This window comes from Neopsephotus bourkii, unplaced genomic scaffold (assembly GCF_033783945.1).
Source record: "Neopsephotus bourkii isolate Nb327-2 ecotype Australia unplaced genomic scaffold, CSIRO-AGI_Nbou_v1 NB_1638, whole genome shotgun sequence".
NCBI classification, from domain to species: domain Eukaryota; kingdom Metazoa; phylum Chordata; class Aves; order Psittaciformes; family Psittacidae; genus Neopsephotus; species Neopsephotus bourkii.
In genome coordinates, this window is record NW_026902113.1 from 3638994 (window position 1) to 3657700 (window position 18707).

Genomic DNA, 18707 nt, shown 5'->3' on the forward strand with positions numbered 1-18707 from the left:
TAATGATGGGCACTTTTCAGCCTGATTTCTCAGGCAAGATCTTAGTCAGAAAATGATTAAGGATTAAATAGCTTTTCCCTGATTTTAGTATCCTTGATTTTTTATTGTCACACTTGCCCTGTGACTCCAACAGGAGCATGGGCACCAGAATCTAATACCTGCCCAAAGGACATTTCTATGAAGAGTGAAGGAATATTCTGGTCTTGCCCCAAATCATGTGTATAGTGTCTTTTCCTACCTTTTGACTTCCTGTCATGGTAGCTCCTGCCTCGATAATGGTGGCCACTCTCTGTGTACAAATTCTCAAGATCTTCTTGCCAGGAGTCTGGGTTAAAGTGTTTGAGCAGATCCTCCACTGTGTCAAATGCAGCAATGGTCTGATCCAGTGCTTCTGCCGTGAGGGTAGGATCAGTCACTGATGGAGAGGGATAGGATACCCCCTAAGAGTGACATACATCTCAGTGTACTTGGAATAAATTATGGCACCACTTAAAACAATTCAAAGCAGTTACTGAGAAACTCATTATTGACTGAAACAGCTACTTTGGGCCATCTTTTGAAGTCCTTAGTGGGCCAGGCTGTGTTATATCTGTGTTTTCTTTTTGTAAGGAGAAAATTCACCAAGGAACTTCCAAACAGATCCTAGAGGAGATGCAGGGAGTGGAAGCACTGCCACTGCTGGTCTGTCAACATGCACACCCACTCCTCAAAGGAGATGATGGTTTGCACATACACAAAGATGTAATGGAAATGTCTTTTGAAACCACTGTGATAGCCATGATCAAAGACCAAAGTGCCTTGTAGTGCTGAGGTGGTGCCTTCACAGCTCTGCCAGCTCTGTTAGCAAATCCATAATAGGCAGAGGAGAAACCACAGCAGAGAAAGACAAAGGCAACAAGTCCATTAGATCTCCCTCCTTTCCTTGGTCAGTTTGGATGACAGATTTGACTTGGTTAAAGACTTGAAAAGATGGCCTTTTACTCCCAACAATTAAATGTATTATGAAACACTGATGAATGTCAATTCTCCCGCCTTATTAAAAAAAATATAAGTTACTAAGCAAATGAGAAAAAGTGTGGTACTTGGATCTCGGTAGTGTAACAATGAATGCTGTGATTGCCACCACAGTGGTATCCTTACAATTATGTCATAATACCAAATGAAATATTATTTTCCACCAAGAAGGGCCAAGTACCATTTTCTGAGTGTATTCAGCTCCCACTGAACTAGTGGCAGAACTTGAATTTGTCAGAAACATTGCAGCACTTTCATTTTACTGGAGAGGACTTCAGACATTTTTAATAATCATTAGTTATAATCACAATATTCACTACCCTGATATCACTTTTTCCTTGTCCAAGCACAAAGCCTAATAGTATGTGTAAAATACATGCAAGAAAACTATTAATGCAGATCTCTTACTTTCTGAAGGACCACAATCAAAATACCTGATTTTTTCCAAGCAGAAGCATAAGAAAGAGGAGGACTTGTTTGAATTTTGGTCTTGTAAGTAAAAGCAGTGGGGGGAAAAAAACCTAAAATCCCTCTTATTAAAACCCATCTTTGAAGTAAAGTGGCAGAAACATGCCATTTAAAATCATTTTTTTTTCCCAAATAAATGCATATGTTAAACTATTGATCTTTGTGATCAACTTTACTCAGTTGGGTAGTAATGGAAATCTCAACTCATCCGAGTAAAGTTACTTACTTTTTTTGTGGGATTGTGTCCTTCAAAGCGTACTAGAATGGTTTTAAAGTATATAAGTCTTTTAAAACAAACTAGTTGTCTGTAATGGTAAGTTATGTCACAGAAGTATGACAGACCAGTCAGTCTCACCTCTGTGCCTGGCAAAATCTTGGAGCAGATTCTCCTGCAAGGCATGCTAAGGCACATGAAAATCAACAAGGTGCTTGGTGACAGCCAGCATGGCTTCACTAAGGGGAAATCCTGCCTGACCAATTTGGTGGCCTTCTATGATGGGGCTACAGAACTGATGGACAGCGGTAGACCAGTTGATGTCATCTACCTGGATTTGTGTGATGCATTCAACACTGTCCGACACGACATCCTTGTCTCTGAATTGGAGAGACATCAATTTGATGAATGGACCACTCAGTGGATAAAGAACTGGCTGGAGGGCCACAAACAAAGAGTTGTGCTCAATGGCTCAATGTCCAGCTGGAGACCAGTAACGAGTGGTGTCCTTCAGGGATCGGTGTTGGGACCGGTCTTGTTTAACATCTTTGTCGCTGACATGGACAGTGGGATTGAGTGCGCCCTCAGCAAGTTTGCCGATGACACCAAGCTGTGTGGTTCAGTTGATACACTGGAGGGAAGGAATGCCATCCAGAGGGACCTTGACACGCTTGTGAGGTGGGCTGATGCCAACCTCATGAAGTTTAACCATGCCAAGTGCAAGGCCCTACACCTGGGTCAGAGCAAACCCAGTCACAGCTACAGGATGGGCAGAGAAGAGATTCAGAGGAGCCCTGCGGAGAAGGACTTGGGGGTGCTGGTCAATGAGAAAATGAACATGAGCTTGTATTGTGCGCTTGCAGCTCAGAAAGCCAAACGTATCCTGCGCTGCATCAAAAGGAGTGTGACCAGCAGGTCAAAGGAGGTGATCCTGCCTCTTTATTCTGATCTTGAGAGACCTCACTTGGAGTATTGTGTGCAGTTCTGGTGTCCTCAACATAAAAAGGACCTAGAACTGTTGGAACAAGTCCAGAGGAGGGCCACAAGGATGATCAGGGGACTGGAGCGCCTCCCAGATGAAGATAGGCTGAGAAAGTTGGGGCTGTTCAGCCTGGAGAAGAGAAGGCTGCGTGGAGACCTCATAGCAGCCTTCCAGTATCAGAAGGGGCCTATAGGGATGCTGGGGAGGGACTGTTGATTAGGGACTGTAGTGATAGGACAAGGGGTAATGAGTTAAAACTTAAACAGGGGAAGTTTAGATTGGATATAAGGAGGAAATTCTTTCCTGTTAGGGTAGTGAGGCACTGGAGTAGGTTGCCCAGGGAGGTTGTGAATGCTCCGCCCCTGGCAGTGCTCAAGGCTAGGTTGGACGAGGCCTTGGGTGGTATGTTTTAATGTGAGGTGTCCCTGCCCATGGCAGGGGGGTTGGAACTTGATGATCTTAAGGTCCTTTCCAACCCTAACTATTCTATGATTCTATGATTCTATGATCTTAAGGTCCTTTTCAACCCTAACTATTCTATGATTCTAAGTAACAACCCTTGATATTTTACTGCATATGCTTGCTGAAAGTATGGATAGTTCAAATTATAAAAAAAAAAAGAAATAGAAAACAATACAATAGAGTGGTCAATAAAGCATAGCTGTGCTTTATTGCTTCTCACCGACAGCACAGGAAGTTTCAGAGGGCCCACTTGTGACTGCAATGTCTTTACATTACAGACCTAAATCAGACAGAGTGCAGATGGCTGTAAAAATTCATGACCCACTAAAAGGGAAAGCATACCTCAAAGCATCTCTCCAGACTTCTAAGTGGCTTGGAGTAGAGCCTGTCAGAGAGACAGGAGCTCAAAGAGTTGAAAAGCTCACACCAGCCAAGAGAACACAGCGTTGTTGCCTAAAACAATATTGCAGGAGACACTGTGCTGTGCTAATGTACTCTTTGAGGTTACAAAAGAAAAATGGACCCAAATGTTATTGCTTACTGAGGAGAGCTCCGTGGAGCTTGTGGCTCATCTGTGACTGCAGCCCAACAGGGAAATGTCAGGCCCCAACTGCCTTTCAAAAATAAGTGAGATGGTGCAAGGATGCTCAAGAGACAGCAGCAGAAAAATCAGGCCATAGGTGTGTGGCTGAGACGATGCAAGAGGTTTTTTTTCACATGTTCAACTATGCATTTAATTACAGAACTGCAGGTCAGGCTGTGAATTTGCAGGGCATTTCAAACTAAAACAGGCAGCAGGGATTCCCCATTTTCTTTTCATATAAAAACTTCTACTCAAAAGATTTGTGCTACCTCTTTCACACACAAAAGAAAGCTTAACTTTTTCTCAGTGACAGTCTAGTCAAGAGGAATTATTTCAACAGCTCACATAACCTACTGGCAGTGACACCATGTGACAGGCCCAAAAGCAACTTCAAAGCTGCCAAACCAACTGGCTCTCCTCTGTCCTGCCAAGAACGAGGCACTAGCTTTAGAAGAGCTTGTGATCATCCTTATCTGGCTTCCAAGACAGAATCCAGAAAAAGGGCAAGAGGAGGAGTGAAATGCAAGAAGCATTGAAGAGAAACATTTTCCACATTATGCACCTCTTCTATATTTCTTAAAAGCACTGAAAGTATTTTCAGTTTCATGGGAAATAAAGGGGTTATTTTTGCAGGGTTTTTTTGCCAGTGCTCTTACCCTTGATTTCTCTTCCTCCATTCTTCTCCATTTCCTGTCTGTACTGTGAGGTTGATAGACAGTTCAATGTACATCACAGCTCTTTGTTGGCCATAACATTACTTCACAGGTAATGGAAATTAACCTAACAAGGAGCAAATTTTATTTCCTTTTTATTTTTTTTCCTGGGTTTGCCATGCTGGGTTATGGGCAAAAGTATTAGTTTTAGCTTTCTGAGGGGAAAAAACCAACTACAAAATATGACTCTGTGATATGACTGCAGACAAGAAATAATTTGCTCTCTCTAAAGTTTTCATTCTGAGAGTTGTACCCAGGTACTAAAATGAGCGTTTGGGTTCCCTGTAGGGGTAAGGAGCAAAACTGCCACACAAACTGAGCTATCAGCAGAAGAGTATGTCAGTGTGTTGGCAGGTCTGAGTTTGTCCTTCTGTTCCTCAGGACCACGGCAGAATTCCTGAACTTTTCTGTCCTGAAGAATTTGGATGTTCTTATACTTTTTTATTGTGCCTTTGGGAAAAATCACTCAACCTCTCTACCTTATTGTACCTGAGGATAAGAAAAGGCTCGTGGGTGCAATGGATGTGCAGTGGAAGAAGATACGTTTTATTAGGTAGGGGACAGCATAGGAAAACCAATGAAATTGGGCTTTTGCTTCTGGTTTAGCTGTAGGTTTCCAAGTGACCTTGGGCATCGGCTTGTTACCTGTAATATTTGTAATGAGCTACCCTACCTGCAACACATTAACAATTTTTCAGTAACAAATAGATGTGAAAGATAAATGAGCTTATATATATATGGGTGTGTGCATATATATGAAAATAATACTGGATTATTGTTTGGTGTATTGTGTATCTTGTGGTGTAAAGGCTGATAACTAACATGGCGTTTACCATACACTTGATCTCATTTTCATAGTTACCTGATGAGGGAGCCCTAGGCTTACATTTTCAAATATCAGCCTATCACAGAATCATAGAATAGTTAGGGTTGGAAAGGACCTTAAGATCGTCAAGTTCCAACCGCCTGCCATGGGTAGGGACACCTCACACTAAACCATATTACCCAAGGCCTCGTCCAACCTAGCCTTGAACACTGCCAGGGATGAACACAACCTCCCTGGACAACCTATTCCAGTGCCTCACCACCCTAACAGGAAAGAATTTCCTCCTTATATCCAATCTAAACTTCCCCTGTTTGAGTTTTAACTCATTACCCCTTGTCCTACCACTACAGTCCCTAATGAAGAGTGCCTCCCCAGCATCCCTATAGGCCCCCTTCAGATACTGGAAGGCTGCTATGGGGTCTCCACGCAGCCTTCTCTTCTCCAGGCTGAACAGCCCCATCTTTCTCAGCCGATCTTCATATGGCAGGTGCTCCAGTCCCCTGATCATTCTCGTGGTCCTCCTCTGGACTTGTTCCAACAGTTCCATGTCCTTTTTATGTTGAGGACACCAGAACTGTACACAGTACTCCAAGTGTGGTCTCACGAGAGCAGAATAAAGGGGCAGGATCACCTCCTTCGACCTGCTGGTCACGTTTCTTTTGATGCAGCCCAGGATGCGGTTGGCTTTCTGGGCTGCAAGCGCACACTGCTGGCTCATGTTCATTTTCTCAAAATATTCTAGATTTTCTTTTCCAGCCCAATATTAGAATGGACTTTCAACACAATTAGTTTAAGGCTATAAATGAATTGTATCATGAAGTGCAAGTGTTATTTGCAAGCTCAAGGGTAAACACAAGTGAGATTGGATTAACCTCTTCTAATTTTGGCAATACAGAATCTTCTCTCTACTTGCTGCCTGGCTTGCACAGTAATCAGTAGAATTTGCCAGCATTTTTTTTTACTGCTCCTTCACTGGCAAGTCCTGGCAGCTACTGTAACAAAGGTGCTACCAGTAAATCCTCTTCTATGAATGCTGAAAACATCATTGGTCTCAAGTCTGCTTTGAGCACTTACCCTTGTCTCATGTGTTTTAAGAGGCACTTACAAGAGCTGTGGCATGGTTCTGACCAGCCAGCAGAGCACATAGAAGAGAACTGACCACATTATGAATTCTGATGCTACACTGACATTCCCCAGCATTTATCTTTACTTTGGAAATGAAAGAGTGCAAAAATTTTGCCCAATGACCCAAATCAAATGTAAGAAAGAGTAAAATAAAATTTTATACCAGATTACTTGTTTTCCTGATTTCTTTCCATTTTTTTTTTCTAAGTTTCATTTCACTGATGAATAAGATACTTCAGATATAACACTTCATTACAAACACTTAAAAACCCCCACAGAATCATAGAATAGTTTGGGTTGAAAGGGACTTTCAAAGGTCGTATTTTCCAACCCCCTTGAAATGAGCAGGGATATCTTCAACTATATCAGGTTGCTCATTATTCACAATGAAAAGCTCGAATAATATTCCTGCCAGCCTGTTTTAGTATAGTCTTCTATTTAGGTTAAGACATTTTACAGTTGAAAATTGTAAGTTTATATCTTGTATTTTCATCTTGGCAGCATGAGTTTGAAAGCAAGAAATGTTTCCCAGCAGCTATCTCATGTGGTTACAGCAGCTGAAGGAATATCCTCAGTCTTTTCTCCTTAAAAACACACTGGTTGAGTTAGATAAATACTTATTTCATCTGTCCTCTGCCAAAGGTGAATACATGGTTCCTCTGTACAGGTGCCATTTAGTGAGTGGGATTCCTATCACCCCATCTATGGGCAAAATAGTAACAAATTACTTACTGAGACAGAGCTTGTGACTGACTCCCAGTTGGTTTCTGAGGCTGCATGCTGGAAATCATCCTAAGGGGAAAAACCCACAGGAAAAATCACCATTAAGGTAATGTCCTAAATTAACTGCAGAACCTAAAAAGTCTTTCAGCATTCATTATCTGTCATCTTTTTCAACCGTCTTTAATGCAAGAGGCCCTTGCTATGTGACATTTCTAAATAATACTACTTCCATTCAGGCTTCTCCCTTTTCATTGTTTGTAAACTAGCTCCTTCTGAGCTTGCTGAGGCAAAAACAGCTATTATTATTATTTATAATGTATGTTCCTTTGCATAGCAAGACCTAATTTGATCGAGACCATTACTTTTATCTTCCATCAGAAATATTAAACACCACCTCTGTATGTCTACATACAGGTATTAATGCTGTTCCTCAAACTGATCCATTCTGGAAAGATCGTGGATGTGATAATACTCTGGTACTACTTAGACAACATGAAAAGCAGGACAATCTAAGCCATTTGAAATATAGTCCTAACATCAGTTACTGCCTTTGGTGGTCTTACTGAACAGAACTTACTTATCTGTGCAGAGCACTGAACAGCACTATGTCCTTTACATCAAAAAACACAGCCACAGTATGTTTACATTGGAAGTGTCATCACACAAAACCTATGGGCATTCATGATTAATTGGAGCACAGGGATGGGATTCATCTCATCTGCCTTTGGAAATCTAGGCAGCAAACATCTAAGCTAGTCACCCTTGTTTCCATTTATGGTCAACTGAAACTAGCATTTCCAGGGTGCAAATCATCTATTTTAGAAGCTTAATTTGGGATGACATTGCATTCTAAAAATGTTTTTTTCTCTCCATTGTCTATAGAAGGAGCCTGGGAGGACTAACCTAGATACAGATATTAAAATTGCAGATATTTACATGTGGTCACCTGAATCTGAATCCACTTATCTGACCAGTGATGAGCAATTATTACTTAAATAGCAAAGTATCCATTTCTTTAATCTGTTGGCACTTTTACTCATTTCCAAGTGGAATAATTAAACAACTAAAAATGGAAAAAAAGGCAGTATTACAGAATGGTTATTAAACAAACACATGCAATGAATAGCTAATGATTGGCATGCAGGTAACGAACATGGACTGAAATGACAGCATACCAAAATTTTTATTTTTAATAACAGAATTTATAATGAAAGCACTTAAAAGAAAATGGATCAGTGCCTGGGCTCACCATTTTACACTGACTATGCATTTTTTAAAATGGCAGCTGAAGGGGAAAATGGAAAGGCAGCTGCTCTGCTGATGCTCCCAAGACTCAGTGCTGCATTGCACCAGAAATATATGTATATATTTCAATTATTTCTTAGGAGTGGAAAAGAGAAATCTGATCACATAATCTGTTATTTCATCAGTAAAATTCTCCTCAAGAAGAATCACTTTCAGATCCAGACTCAATATACATGGTATTTTATTTTTTAAATTTCCTACAGAAAAATATTCAAATATCTTAAAAGTCACAAGATTGTTTATTCAGTATTGTTGATGCTTCTTTTTAAAATGTTCCTTTCTTGCAAATTGGAGGTGTTAGAAATAGTAGAAATAGAAGCCCTGCAGAACAGGGCATTACTGAGGCTCAAAAGAAAATCAGTAGAAGTTAAGAAATGCCATCACATTACAAGTTACTAAGTGACCACTGGAAATGAAGAGCTATTTAAGCATTAATAATTAAAGTGGTAATTTTATTCTAAGAATAAAAAAGCAAAATATTATTGGTGAAATTTTAAATGCAGATTTAAAAAATTAAAAAACAAACAATAAAGAGATCTGCAAATGCTATGACCAGGTTATAAATAATTCAGGAACTGTGGCCACATTCTTTACACATTTTGTTGCCCAGTTCTTAACAAGCCATGACTTAGAGTAAATAAAAGTGGATTTGAAAAGCTCATGCATCCTTCGGTAATGGTTGCCACTTGTAAAACTTGGAAGTCATTTCCTTTCTGTCATTAGCTTCCATTTAGCACTTCCAGAAAAAGTGGCATTTTGTTCTGAGGCATTATTTTAAAACAGGAACAATCTGCCTCATTGAATGTCTGTAGAAGACCACAGACAAGGAATAATTTTGTGTTTGAAGTGATGGTGCCCTTGTGTTATCTAATTGTAGATGTCACTATGATTCTTTGAGATGGTTGATGCCAGGGAACCCCTCCAAAACCCTGAGATAGACATGAACCACCTGCTTCTTGGATCTAAAACCTGATGACTGCACATTTTGACTATGATTTTATTTCATCTGCATAAACTATTCACAACTATGTGGCTTTGTTCCACCATCACTCAAGGCAGCTGTAGTCATTCTTGGCTTCTCTAAGCTTTCAACCTCTCCAGTTTGAAGATTATTATTATCTATGGCTTCTGCTTGTAGCTATTTCAAGTAATAATACCAAAGTGGTTCTCATCATTACAAAACCCTCTCTTCCTTTCTCAGCATTGTCCCTAGAAGAACCTGAAGGACAAATCTATTTTCAGTGCTATGTATTCAATTCATACTACCCTGTTTACGCAAATTTGCATGTGATCACTTGACTATTTCATTATGATCACTTACAGATCACTTGACTATTCTTCATTATTTAAAATGTTATATTAGATATTATAATATCTAATTAACAAAAATTACATCTTTTTAAATGAATACTGGAAAAACAGGGTAGTAATAAGTTGGCTACATCGGCCTGACAACGGTGCTTCTATATTCACATATGTGTCATGGTAACATAACAACGTTAATGAGACTTCAGCAACGCATTGCATTAACTGTCCTACAAGCAGCAAAAATACAGGCAAAACAACAGGGGTACCAATTACCTACTGATAGCAGCTACTTTTATTCTAGAAAAATGACTTCCATACCTCAACCTCCAAAATTACACCTCAGAAAGAAAAATCCCGAATCAATTCTTAAATATGTATAAATACATAAATATGTATGGACATTGATATATTGTTCTTGGCTCTGTTTGAGACAAAGACAAGCTACTCTTTCCTTTGCAGACTCTGTCTATAGCCTGTCTCCCACCATTGATCTCTAATAAGTGACAAGGAGTCAAGGGGGATACACTTTGCTTCACCTAGGGCTTTTACAAGTGGAGATCATGAGGCAAAATCACTGCTATCAAGGATATATGAGACTGTAAAGACAGATAGCACTAGTTTCTGCAAAAAATGGTTTGCAGCTTGGGAGGCCATGACCTGTATCAGCACAGGCTCTGCCAGGGTCAAGCCATTGGGTTTGGCATGGGTATGAACAGGGAAGTATCAAGGGGACACCAGAGATGAGGTTGCAAAGCTCATCAGTTTGAGAAGCGTGTTGTCCATGACTCATTTTTCTGCATCACAACTACGGCAAAACACGTGAGTCCTCCAAGCTATGGTGAATTACTACCTGGTCCTCAAATTAAAAGCAAGAAGCACCTTCTAGCATTCCTGTGGTTCTTCATTTTTTACATACTTTATCACTGTAGGCCAGCCTTTAGTCATCTCGGTACCTGACACCTATGAGCCATGATGACTGGGAAATGCAATGACCACCACAGCATGGGCAAAACACACAAGCAGTTCTCTCCAGTGAAAAGAAGCAGACCTGTATCTCTATAAGGTTATCTACAAATTCTTTCCCTTAATCTGCAAGTCTCTGGATGATTCGATTAGGTTTGGTAAAAGATTGCTTATCTGCCAAAACAACCATAAACTATGGATAATAAAAGCTGAGGTGACACTCTCTGATTCAGGGAACGGGAAAAGTTCACAAAAGCGTTGTGGAAAGAAGAGTCCAGACAGCATCCTAGACTGATGTTTAGGGCCTACTGGTTTAATAAGGTCCTCTCCTGAAGGAGTAACCTTCTTTAGTGTGACCTGGTCAGGGAAGCGGAACAGAAGTAAGGGTGGAATGGTGAAAATGCAGGCATGTTCTTGGGGCAAGTAAAGATGAGAAAGAGGAGAACAGAAACAAACTAATGAAAAATTACCAATATTTTCTCTGATCACTGAATTTATAGGGATTACATTTTATATATAAAACAACAGGCATTTCAAGCAAATAAACCTCAAACTCAGGAAACAGTAAAAGCAACAGCGTTAGGTAAGTAACAGACAAAAGAAAAGTCATAGTTCCATTAAAAAAATTGTTATGATAAATACTCAAGTTTGTACACTTCCACTGATTAATTATAATTTCCTATATAGCATTTAATACACCCCAATTTCTATTCTTACAGATAACTGAAAGCACAGAGATGTACACCTTAAAATGAGTTTTTCTTTGATGGCATTTTCAGTTCATCACATTGCTAGTTTTCATATTCACATCAGAATGATATTTATAACCACTTCCCCTAATGATGCTGAAAGATACCTATTTTCCTACATCTGGCTACTGACTAGAAAGTCAGAGGCTGCATTTTTCTCACCTACGTTAATGGGTAAGTAACTGCTCTGTTCAGTTCTAATAACCAGGCTTTAAAATATTTCCAAAATGAATTTGGAAAGCTTGCAACAATGATTGTTCATTATCTGGAAATCATGCCTTGTAATGATTGCAACACTAAATGGAGGCCAGGGTCTTTCAGGAAGGTTAGAGGTAACTTAACCTTATTTCTCCTCATAATAATCTGTAGTTAGCTACAAAAGGCCATTACAAATGTCAACAAGCTCTTTTATCTGGCAGTGCAAAGTATTTAACAAAATCAGGTGTTTGTACTCTGAAGAAAGTTAATTTTCAAACTGAAAGTACAAGCACATTTTACTACTGATGGCAGCTGCTACTGGAACAGATAAGAAATTAAGAAATAACTTTAACCATATTGTTTTTCTTTTCTATTTTGTGGTGTAGTCCCATAAAGGCAGGCCATCCATGACATCACTGTTTTAAAGCCAGTAACAAGAGGTCAGACAGCCACCAAAGTGTCTGATCCCTAATGTAATAGTATGATTCTTGCCCTGTAAAAAAAGACATAAATGGAGTGTCTGAAGCCCAGTTGCCACAACATATCAATAGCTACAACCTTATCAGTTATGACTAAGTTAATGCTAGTGCAAAATGACATATAAAATAACTCTTAGATTTGTTCTGACACATTTACTAGCTATAACTTAGTGGGAAGAACAAGATACTTAAAATTTCAAAAGTTTAAGGCTGTAATCATGATTTAGATTAACTGCAGTTTGATACATTTATTTATGAAAGTTTGAAGTAAACATGAAGCAGAAAAATATATTTAGTAACAGTTACGTTTGGCCAATATTTCTCTTCATCCTTCACCTAGTTTTAGAATTAGTCAATACTGGGTGCATGTTAAGAGTCCCCAATACACTGACATTTAAATGATCTCTCTAAAAGGTCAGATATTACTTGCTCAAAAGAGATGATAGCTATGCCTTTGAAAACTCAGATGTCATCTAACACTACAGTGACAATGAACACCCTGTTGATGAACATACCCACAGGAGAGTGCACAGGACTTCACTGCCATGCAGTGCAAATTGTGCCTTTAATTTTTCTATTTTTCTATTCATCACAGAAACCTCTCCTTACATCTACAAGGGATTTTCCTTGCTAACAGCTACTCTGGGTCATACTAAAGTTAAGCAATTGTAAACAAATTATAAATCAACTAATATTCATTGTAAATACTCTGTAATCCTTTCTTTGCATTTTTACCTGATTGGCAAATTTTACTTCTGCAGTTAAACACTGGGACACAAAACTTGAAAGGCTCTTCCAGGTTGTCATTTCCAAACCCCTCACACTGGTTGGCTGTTTCCAAACTAAATTTATCTTTATTGCACTTATATAAGCACCAGCTTTGCCCTTTTCTTCTTCTCCCAAGTTTGCTTCCTGCAGTGCTTCTGAAGAGATGTTACATCTCCTCTCAGCATCCGCTGTATTTAACTAAGAAGCCAAGTTGTCTTGGCCCTCAGTAAGAAATGTCCTCTTTTCCCCTCTCTGTCCTCTAGCTGTTCCCTGAACACAGTCCAAGAAAGATGTGGTTGTTCCATGCTGCAGGAACTGAAACTGTACATATTATTCAAGAAAAGATACAAATACTTCCTCATTGGTCCTATGCTCAGTACATACAGAAATTTTCTTCCCCCCTTTTTGTGAACCAATGAGATGCCATTTAACAGAAAATGTTTTTGTTGTTAATCCCTACATGAGTGACCCCTTTGATCTTTCTGGGCTGTTGCATTTCACTGCAAATCAATTATCCAGTGCTCAAGGTCATTCACTCATCATATCTGACACTCATGAATTCCCATTCATGAGTAATGCAACTCAGCTCTATGTGTGCTGCAAAAGCCACTAAAATGCTACTATGAAAGGTTGTGCTCTGGTCCCTAAACTCCCCTGAAAATAAAACCAGTCATAAGACCAACCCTTTAGAAACTCCCATTAGTGAGCTCTCCCTGGCTGGATACTCCATTTTGCATTAGAGCATATTATTTCCCCTTTGACTGCCTCATAGCTTTTTTATTAATTGCTATCTCCGTCAGCATAAGTGGTTGTTTCCTGTGTGGCACTGGGTGAGATGCTCCCCTGAAGTCCAATTAGATTTGCTATACAGCATTTCCTTCCTCTCTAGACTATACTCCAGTTTGGCATGAGCTCCTCTGATAAAGAAACGTGGAGTTTTGTCTAGTTGACAAGTGCCCTATAAGCTTTCTAGGTCAGACTAATGAGGGTACTGTTGCCCCGGCCATTCTCATGTCATTGATGCTATAGAATGCCAATGCATTCATAGTTTCCACATGAGCTATAACTCACCTTATTGCTATCCAGAGATGCAAGCCAGGTGTGTTAAGATAATAATCTGGCTGCTTCCTGCTTGCTCCCTTTATATTACTACTGGATGGAACAGGAGACTGGCTTTCAGCAGTGACTCTGTGCCTTATGTTCTGTGGTGCCCATTCCTGGCAGTGACAGCAGAAGATGCTGAAGGCAACTAGGGTGCTTTCTCACCTTGTGTCTAAGCATACTTGGGCCACAGTACTAGTCCATTTCACATGGCTTGCTGGTCTCCCTGTGATCCCCCAGCTCTGCTAGGACAGTGGGAAGCAGACATCAAGAGGGGTCCTGGTCAGTGTGCTGCTGCACATCAAGATGGTGGAGTTGGACTGCTGCCAGGTGGAAAAAAACTTGGGAGGAGTGACCCTATGAGCCAAAACCTCTCTCCCAGGTCAGAGTTCAGTGTCCTTGGGAGAGCTTTGGTGGACTTATGCCACACCGGCTGACAGAAGCAGCCCCTCTAATAAAAGGTGAATCTGCCCTGAGCAAAGCTGAAAAAGCTGACACTTCACTTGCCTGGCAGCCTCCAGGTGAACAAAAAAGTCGTTCAGAGTTAACAGAAGGCCGTGACAGCTGGTTAGTTCAGGTCCTCCTTCTTGGTGTGACTCATACCAAATGGGAATGCACTGAGAGGCCCCAGTTCTATGGGTATAAGGAAAAACATTAATGAAAGAAAACCTCCTAGGAGCTACCTATTAATTTTCAGTCTTCTCTCCACTTGGGTTTCTACCTATTTTTTATAGATTTAAACATGCTCTATAATCAGTGGAAATAATCATTTGCAAATAGAGCCTAATTTCATTTAATATTCCAACTTTTCCATGGTTCTATTAGGAGGATCTGCTAAGTGCTCTGACATGCACACTCACATTTTCAGTTGTGATTTGGGAGAAACATGGGAGGAATAATAATAATAATGAAAAACTCTAATGGAGCTAAGCAAATTTAATTGCAAAGCTGAGGACACAATGTAAAAAGGTACTGGTAAGGGACATTACATGTCCTAGCAGCAATCCCAGCCTATTGATTTATCTGTGAAAGATCCATTTGTTTTTTGAGCTCTCTCCCAGAGGATGCTGTTTCTTTCTGCAGTAAGCATGCAGCAGGAGCATGTGTTATGTTTCACAGATAATGCAAAGCAAAACAATTTGTTCACCCTCCTGCTTTGACTGGAAGGCATTGATTTTTCTAGGACAACAAGAAAGGACTGATATACAAACTTTCTAAGATGATAGCAATAATCACAAAAATAGCAAGAATACCTAATCTCTGAAGAATACAAGAACCATTTTCTCTTAGCTTTTTTTAAGGTTTTTTATAAGATCAAACCCAGTTGATTCAGAATCACAGAATCAGAATAATAGAATCAACTAGGTTGGAAAAGACCTTTGAGGTCACCATGTCCAACGATTACCCCAGGACTGCCAAGACCATCACTAAACCATATGACTGAGGGCCTACCTGACTACTCCCTCTGTAAAGAAATTTTTCCTAATATCCAGTTTAAACCTCCCCTGGAGCAGCTTGAGGCTGTTCACTCTTGTCTTATTGCTTGTTACTTGGTAGAAGAGACCAACCCCCATCTCACTACAACCTCCTAGAGAACTATAAAGCCCCCCCTGAGTTTCTCTTCTCCAGAATAAACAACCCCAGTTCCCTCAGCAGCTCCTTGTAAGACTTGCTCCCCAGACCCTTCACCAGCTCTGCTGCCCTTTTCTATACCAGCTGCAGCACCTCAATGTCTTTCTTGTAGTGAGGGGTCCAGAACTGAACACAGTATTAGAGGTGCGGCCTCACCAGTGTCCAGTACAGGGGGATGATCACCTCCCTGGCCCTGTTGGACACATTATTTCTGATATAAAGCAGTATCCTGTTGTCCTTCTTGGCTACCTGGGCACAAGCTGGCTCATGTTCAGCCAGTCACCACACAGTACACCCAGGTCTTTTTACGCTGAGCAGCTTTCCAGACACTCTTCCCCAAGCCTGTAGCATTGCATGTGGTTGTTGTGGCTCAAGTGCAGGACCTGGCACTTTGCCTTATTGAACCCCACGCCACTGGCCACAGCCCATCAATCCTGCCTGTCCAGATCCCTCTGCAGTGCCTCCCTACCCTTCAGCAGATCTGTAGCTTCATCCTGGCTAGGTGATCTGTAACAGAATATTACCAGGATATCAGCTTGGATGGCCTTCCCTCTGATCTTTACCCACAAACTTTCAGCCTTCTCACTCTCAACATTGAGTTCAAGGCAGTTGGTGCACTCCCTGAAATACAACACAACCACCTTTTTCCTTGCCTATCCCTCCTAAAGAGCCTGTAGTCATCCATTGCAGCACTCCAATCATGTAAATCATTCCACCACGTTTCTGTGATGGCAATTATGTCATGATTTCCCTGCTGCACAGTGGCTTCCAGCTCCTCGCTTATTGCCCATGCTGTGGGCATTGGCATAAATGCATTTAAGTTGCCTTGTGGATCTTTACTTCAACAGCAGTATGCTACCCCATGGCTCATTTCTATCAAGATTTATTGCAAACAGCATGGGTTTAACTTGGGTTTCATCAAACAGCTAGAGTAAGGAAAACTATCCAGACTAGACTTTCAGCCTATTCCTAAAAATGCCATTGACACTGTTAAAGCTAAGTACCTTAAGAACAGTCACACTTCTCATTTCTCTTATGCATATTTTTACAAATACCAGTTATAAGTAACACAGTGAATGAACACTAGGTAAAAAGAAAACACCTTACATTTGTCATATTTTTTTAAACAATCAGACTAAACCATGTTACCAGGTTTGGGTTCAGCTTACTAAAAGCCAACCTGGGAAATCCTTCTAAATATTAAACTGAGATCATGATCTCAGAATCAGAAGGTATGCACCAGGTCAGAATTAGTGTGTGACACATTTTATTTAAATTCTAACTAAGTACAAGCATAACCAAATAGACTAAGGATTGCTGTAGAATTATAATAGGCTAAATATTTTCCAAACAATGAAAATCAAGAGGGATAGGTTATTTCATTTTTATACTAATGACCTGGAAATTTTTACACAGTTGAAGCCAGAAAAAAAATGAATTAAAATAAAAAAAAAAAAAAAAGAAGAAGTTGTAAACGCATTTAATACAAATAAATATTTTGGGACTACTGGAGGTCAGAAGCAGAGGTAGGAAATAAGAACAAGGTCTTATTTAGAAGAATGCAAATGGAGAAAAAGATACAAGCCATAAACTCTATTTGATGGCATGCATGGACTCAGAAAGAAACTAGTGCCAAGAGCCTGGGCTGAGCAAAGAAAAAAACCAAGAAACTAACCTGTAATGTGACGTGGTGACATGGGATACATGATTATGCCTGCACACAGTAGATTTCCCCCAGGATGAAGATGATCTTCTCTATACCAAGGCAGTACCACACCACCAGAAATCACTACCTCCCAGGGGACAACAGGCAGAGCTGGGGGTGTGTGAACATCTATGTGTCTTCACCACCTTCCCATGGGTGCAGATCTGAGTTGTGCTCAGAAAAAAGTGAGGTCTGTGGGTGTAAGCAGCTTCTCTGGAAACGAGTAATGGGTATTCTCCAGACAACAGGCACAGTTTTAACCTAGGGTTAAAGATCGACCTCAATGTGTAAGAACTTTTGGGCTACATGTATATTAGTAAGTAAAATGAGGTAGAGATTGGTCAGATATAGTGTGACTGTATGACTGTCCTAGGACATAACTATTACTCTGCAAAACAGAGTGGCCACAATAAACTACATATTGAAAACAGCCTGAGGCTTGTGTTGGCCTCAAACCAGACATGCCAAAAATGTGACAGTGCAAGCAACCTTGTGCCTGTGCTTTGGCTCACACCCAGACTGTTTAAGAGTCTTTGTTAACAATTTGGGGTACACAGACTTCTTTATTAGAGGGTCCTGCAAGAGCTTGTATTTATGCTTCTTTATATGACTGACGGTTGGACAGCAACAATACTAGAATCAAGAACACACAATGAGACAGCACAGTGCCTGATTCCTACAGTCCAAGGAAAACTTTCATTACAGAATATTTTTTTTACACATCACCTAAGAGATACATCAGGACCTAAATGTTGATTTAAAGGATGCATGTTTATAGCTGCCACCATCAGAATTATTAACACACGCTAAAAAGGGCTTCTGCAGCTTATGAAAGAAGGGGACCTAGAAAATAAGTTTTGTCTGCCATAAAATATCAATTTGTACCTTTAAAATATTTTCCCAAACAAAAAAGAATGAAAAAAAAAACCCAACTAAAAAACAGAAAACCAACCCTGTTGTCAAGGGTCACAGAAAAATTGGATGCTATCTGATTCTGCTTGAAATGGTCTGACAACAAGATACACAAATTCCCCAGATCTAACCATTATATTTAGCTTCCAGTGCTGCGTATGAGTTGCAAAATCTGAGCTTGTGTAATTACAGGCTCAGACCTTTTCTAGTTAAGCATGGACTGGTCATCAAACTGACAACCCAGGAAAAGAGAAGTACATATTTCTTGGTATTTCAAGACAGAAAATGTGTTCATTTTTTGGGGGTGTTGTTTTTTTTTTTTCTTTCTTTTTTTCTCTTTTTTTTTTTCTTTTTTCATGGCATGTACATTCAATATCAGCTCAGCACGGAGAGAAATCTGTAGTATGAAAAACAGAGAGGGGGTTGTAGGCAAAGGATTAGGCTAACAACCCAGGCACTGGATCTGAGGAGGTGTTC

The 18707-nt window shown here is 40.1% G+C and overlaps 1 protein-coding gene across 3 annotated transcripts in view; it reads right to left on the reverse strand.

The window, feature by feature from the left end:
- Positions 1 to 18707, reverse strand: part of PDGFD (platelet derived growth factor D) — a 139639-nt gene that overhangs the window by 25530 nt on the left and 95402 nt on the right. For 2 of the 3 annotated variants that reach the window (XM_061374644.1, XM_061374643.1), the window contains exons 4-5: positions 7120 to 7179; positions 239 to 440 (exon numbers count right to left, since the gene is read on the reverse strand). In XM_061374644.1, the coding sequence (XP_061230628.1) occupies positions 239 to 440; positions 7120 to 7179 (262 nt within the window). The remainder of the gene's footprint in view (positions 1 to 238; positions 441 to 7119; positions 7180 to 18707) is intronic. The other variant, XM_061374645.1, reaches the window with a different exon arrangement.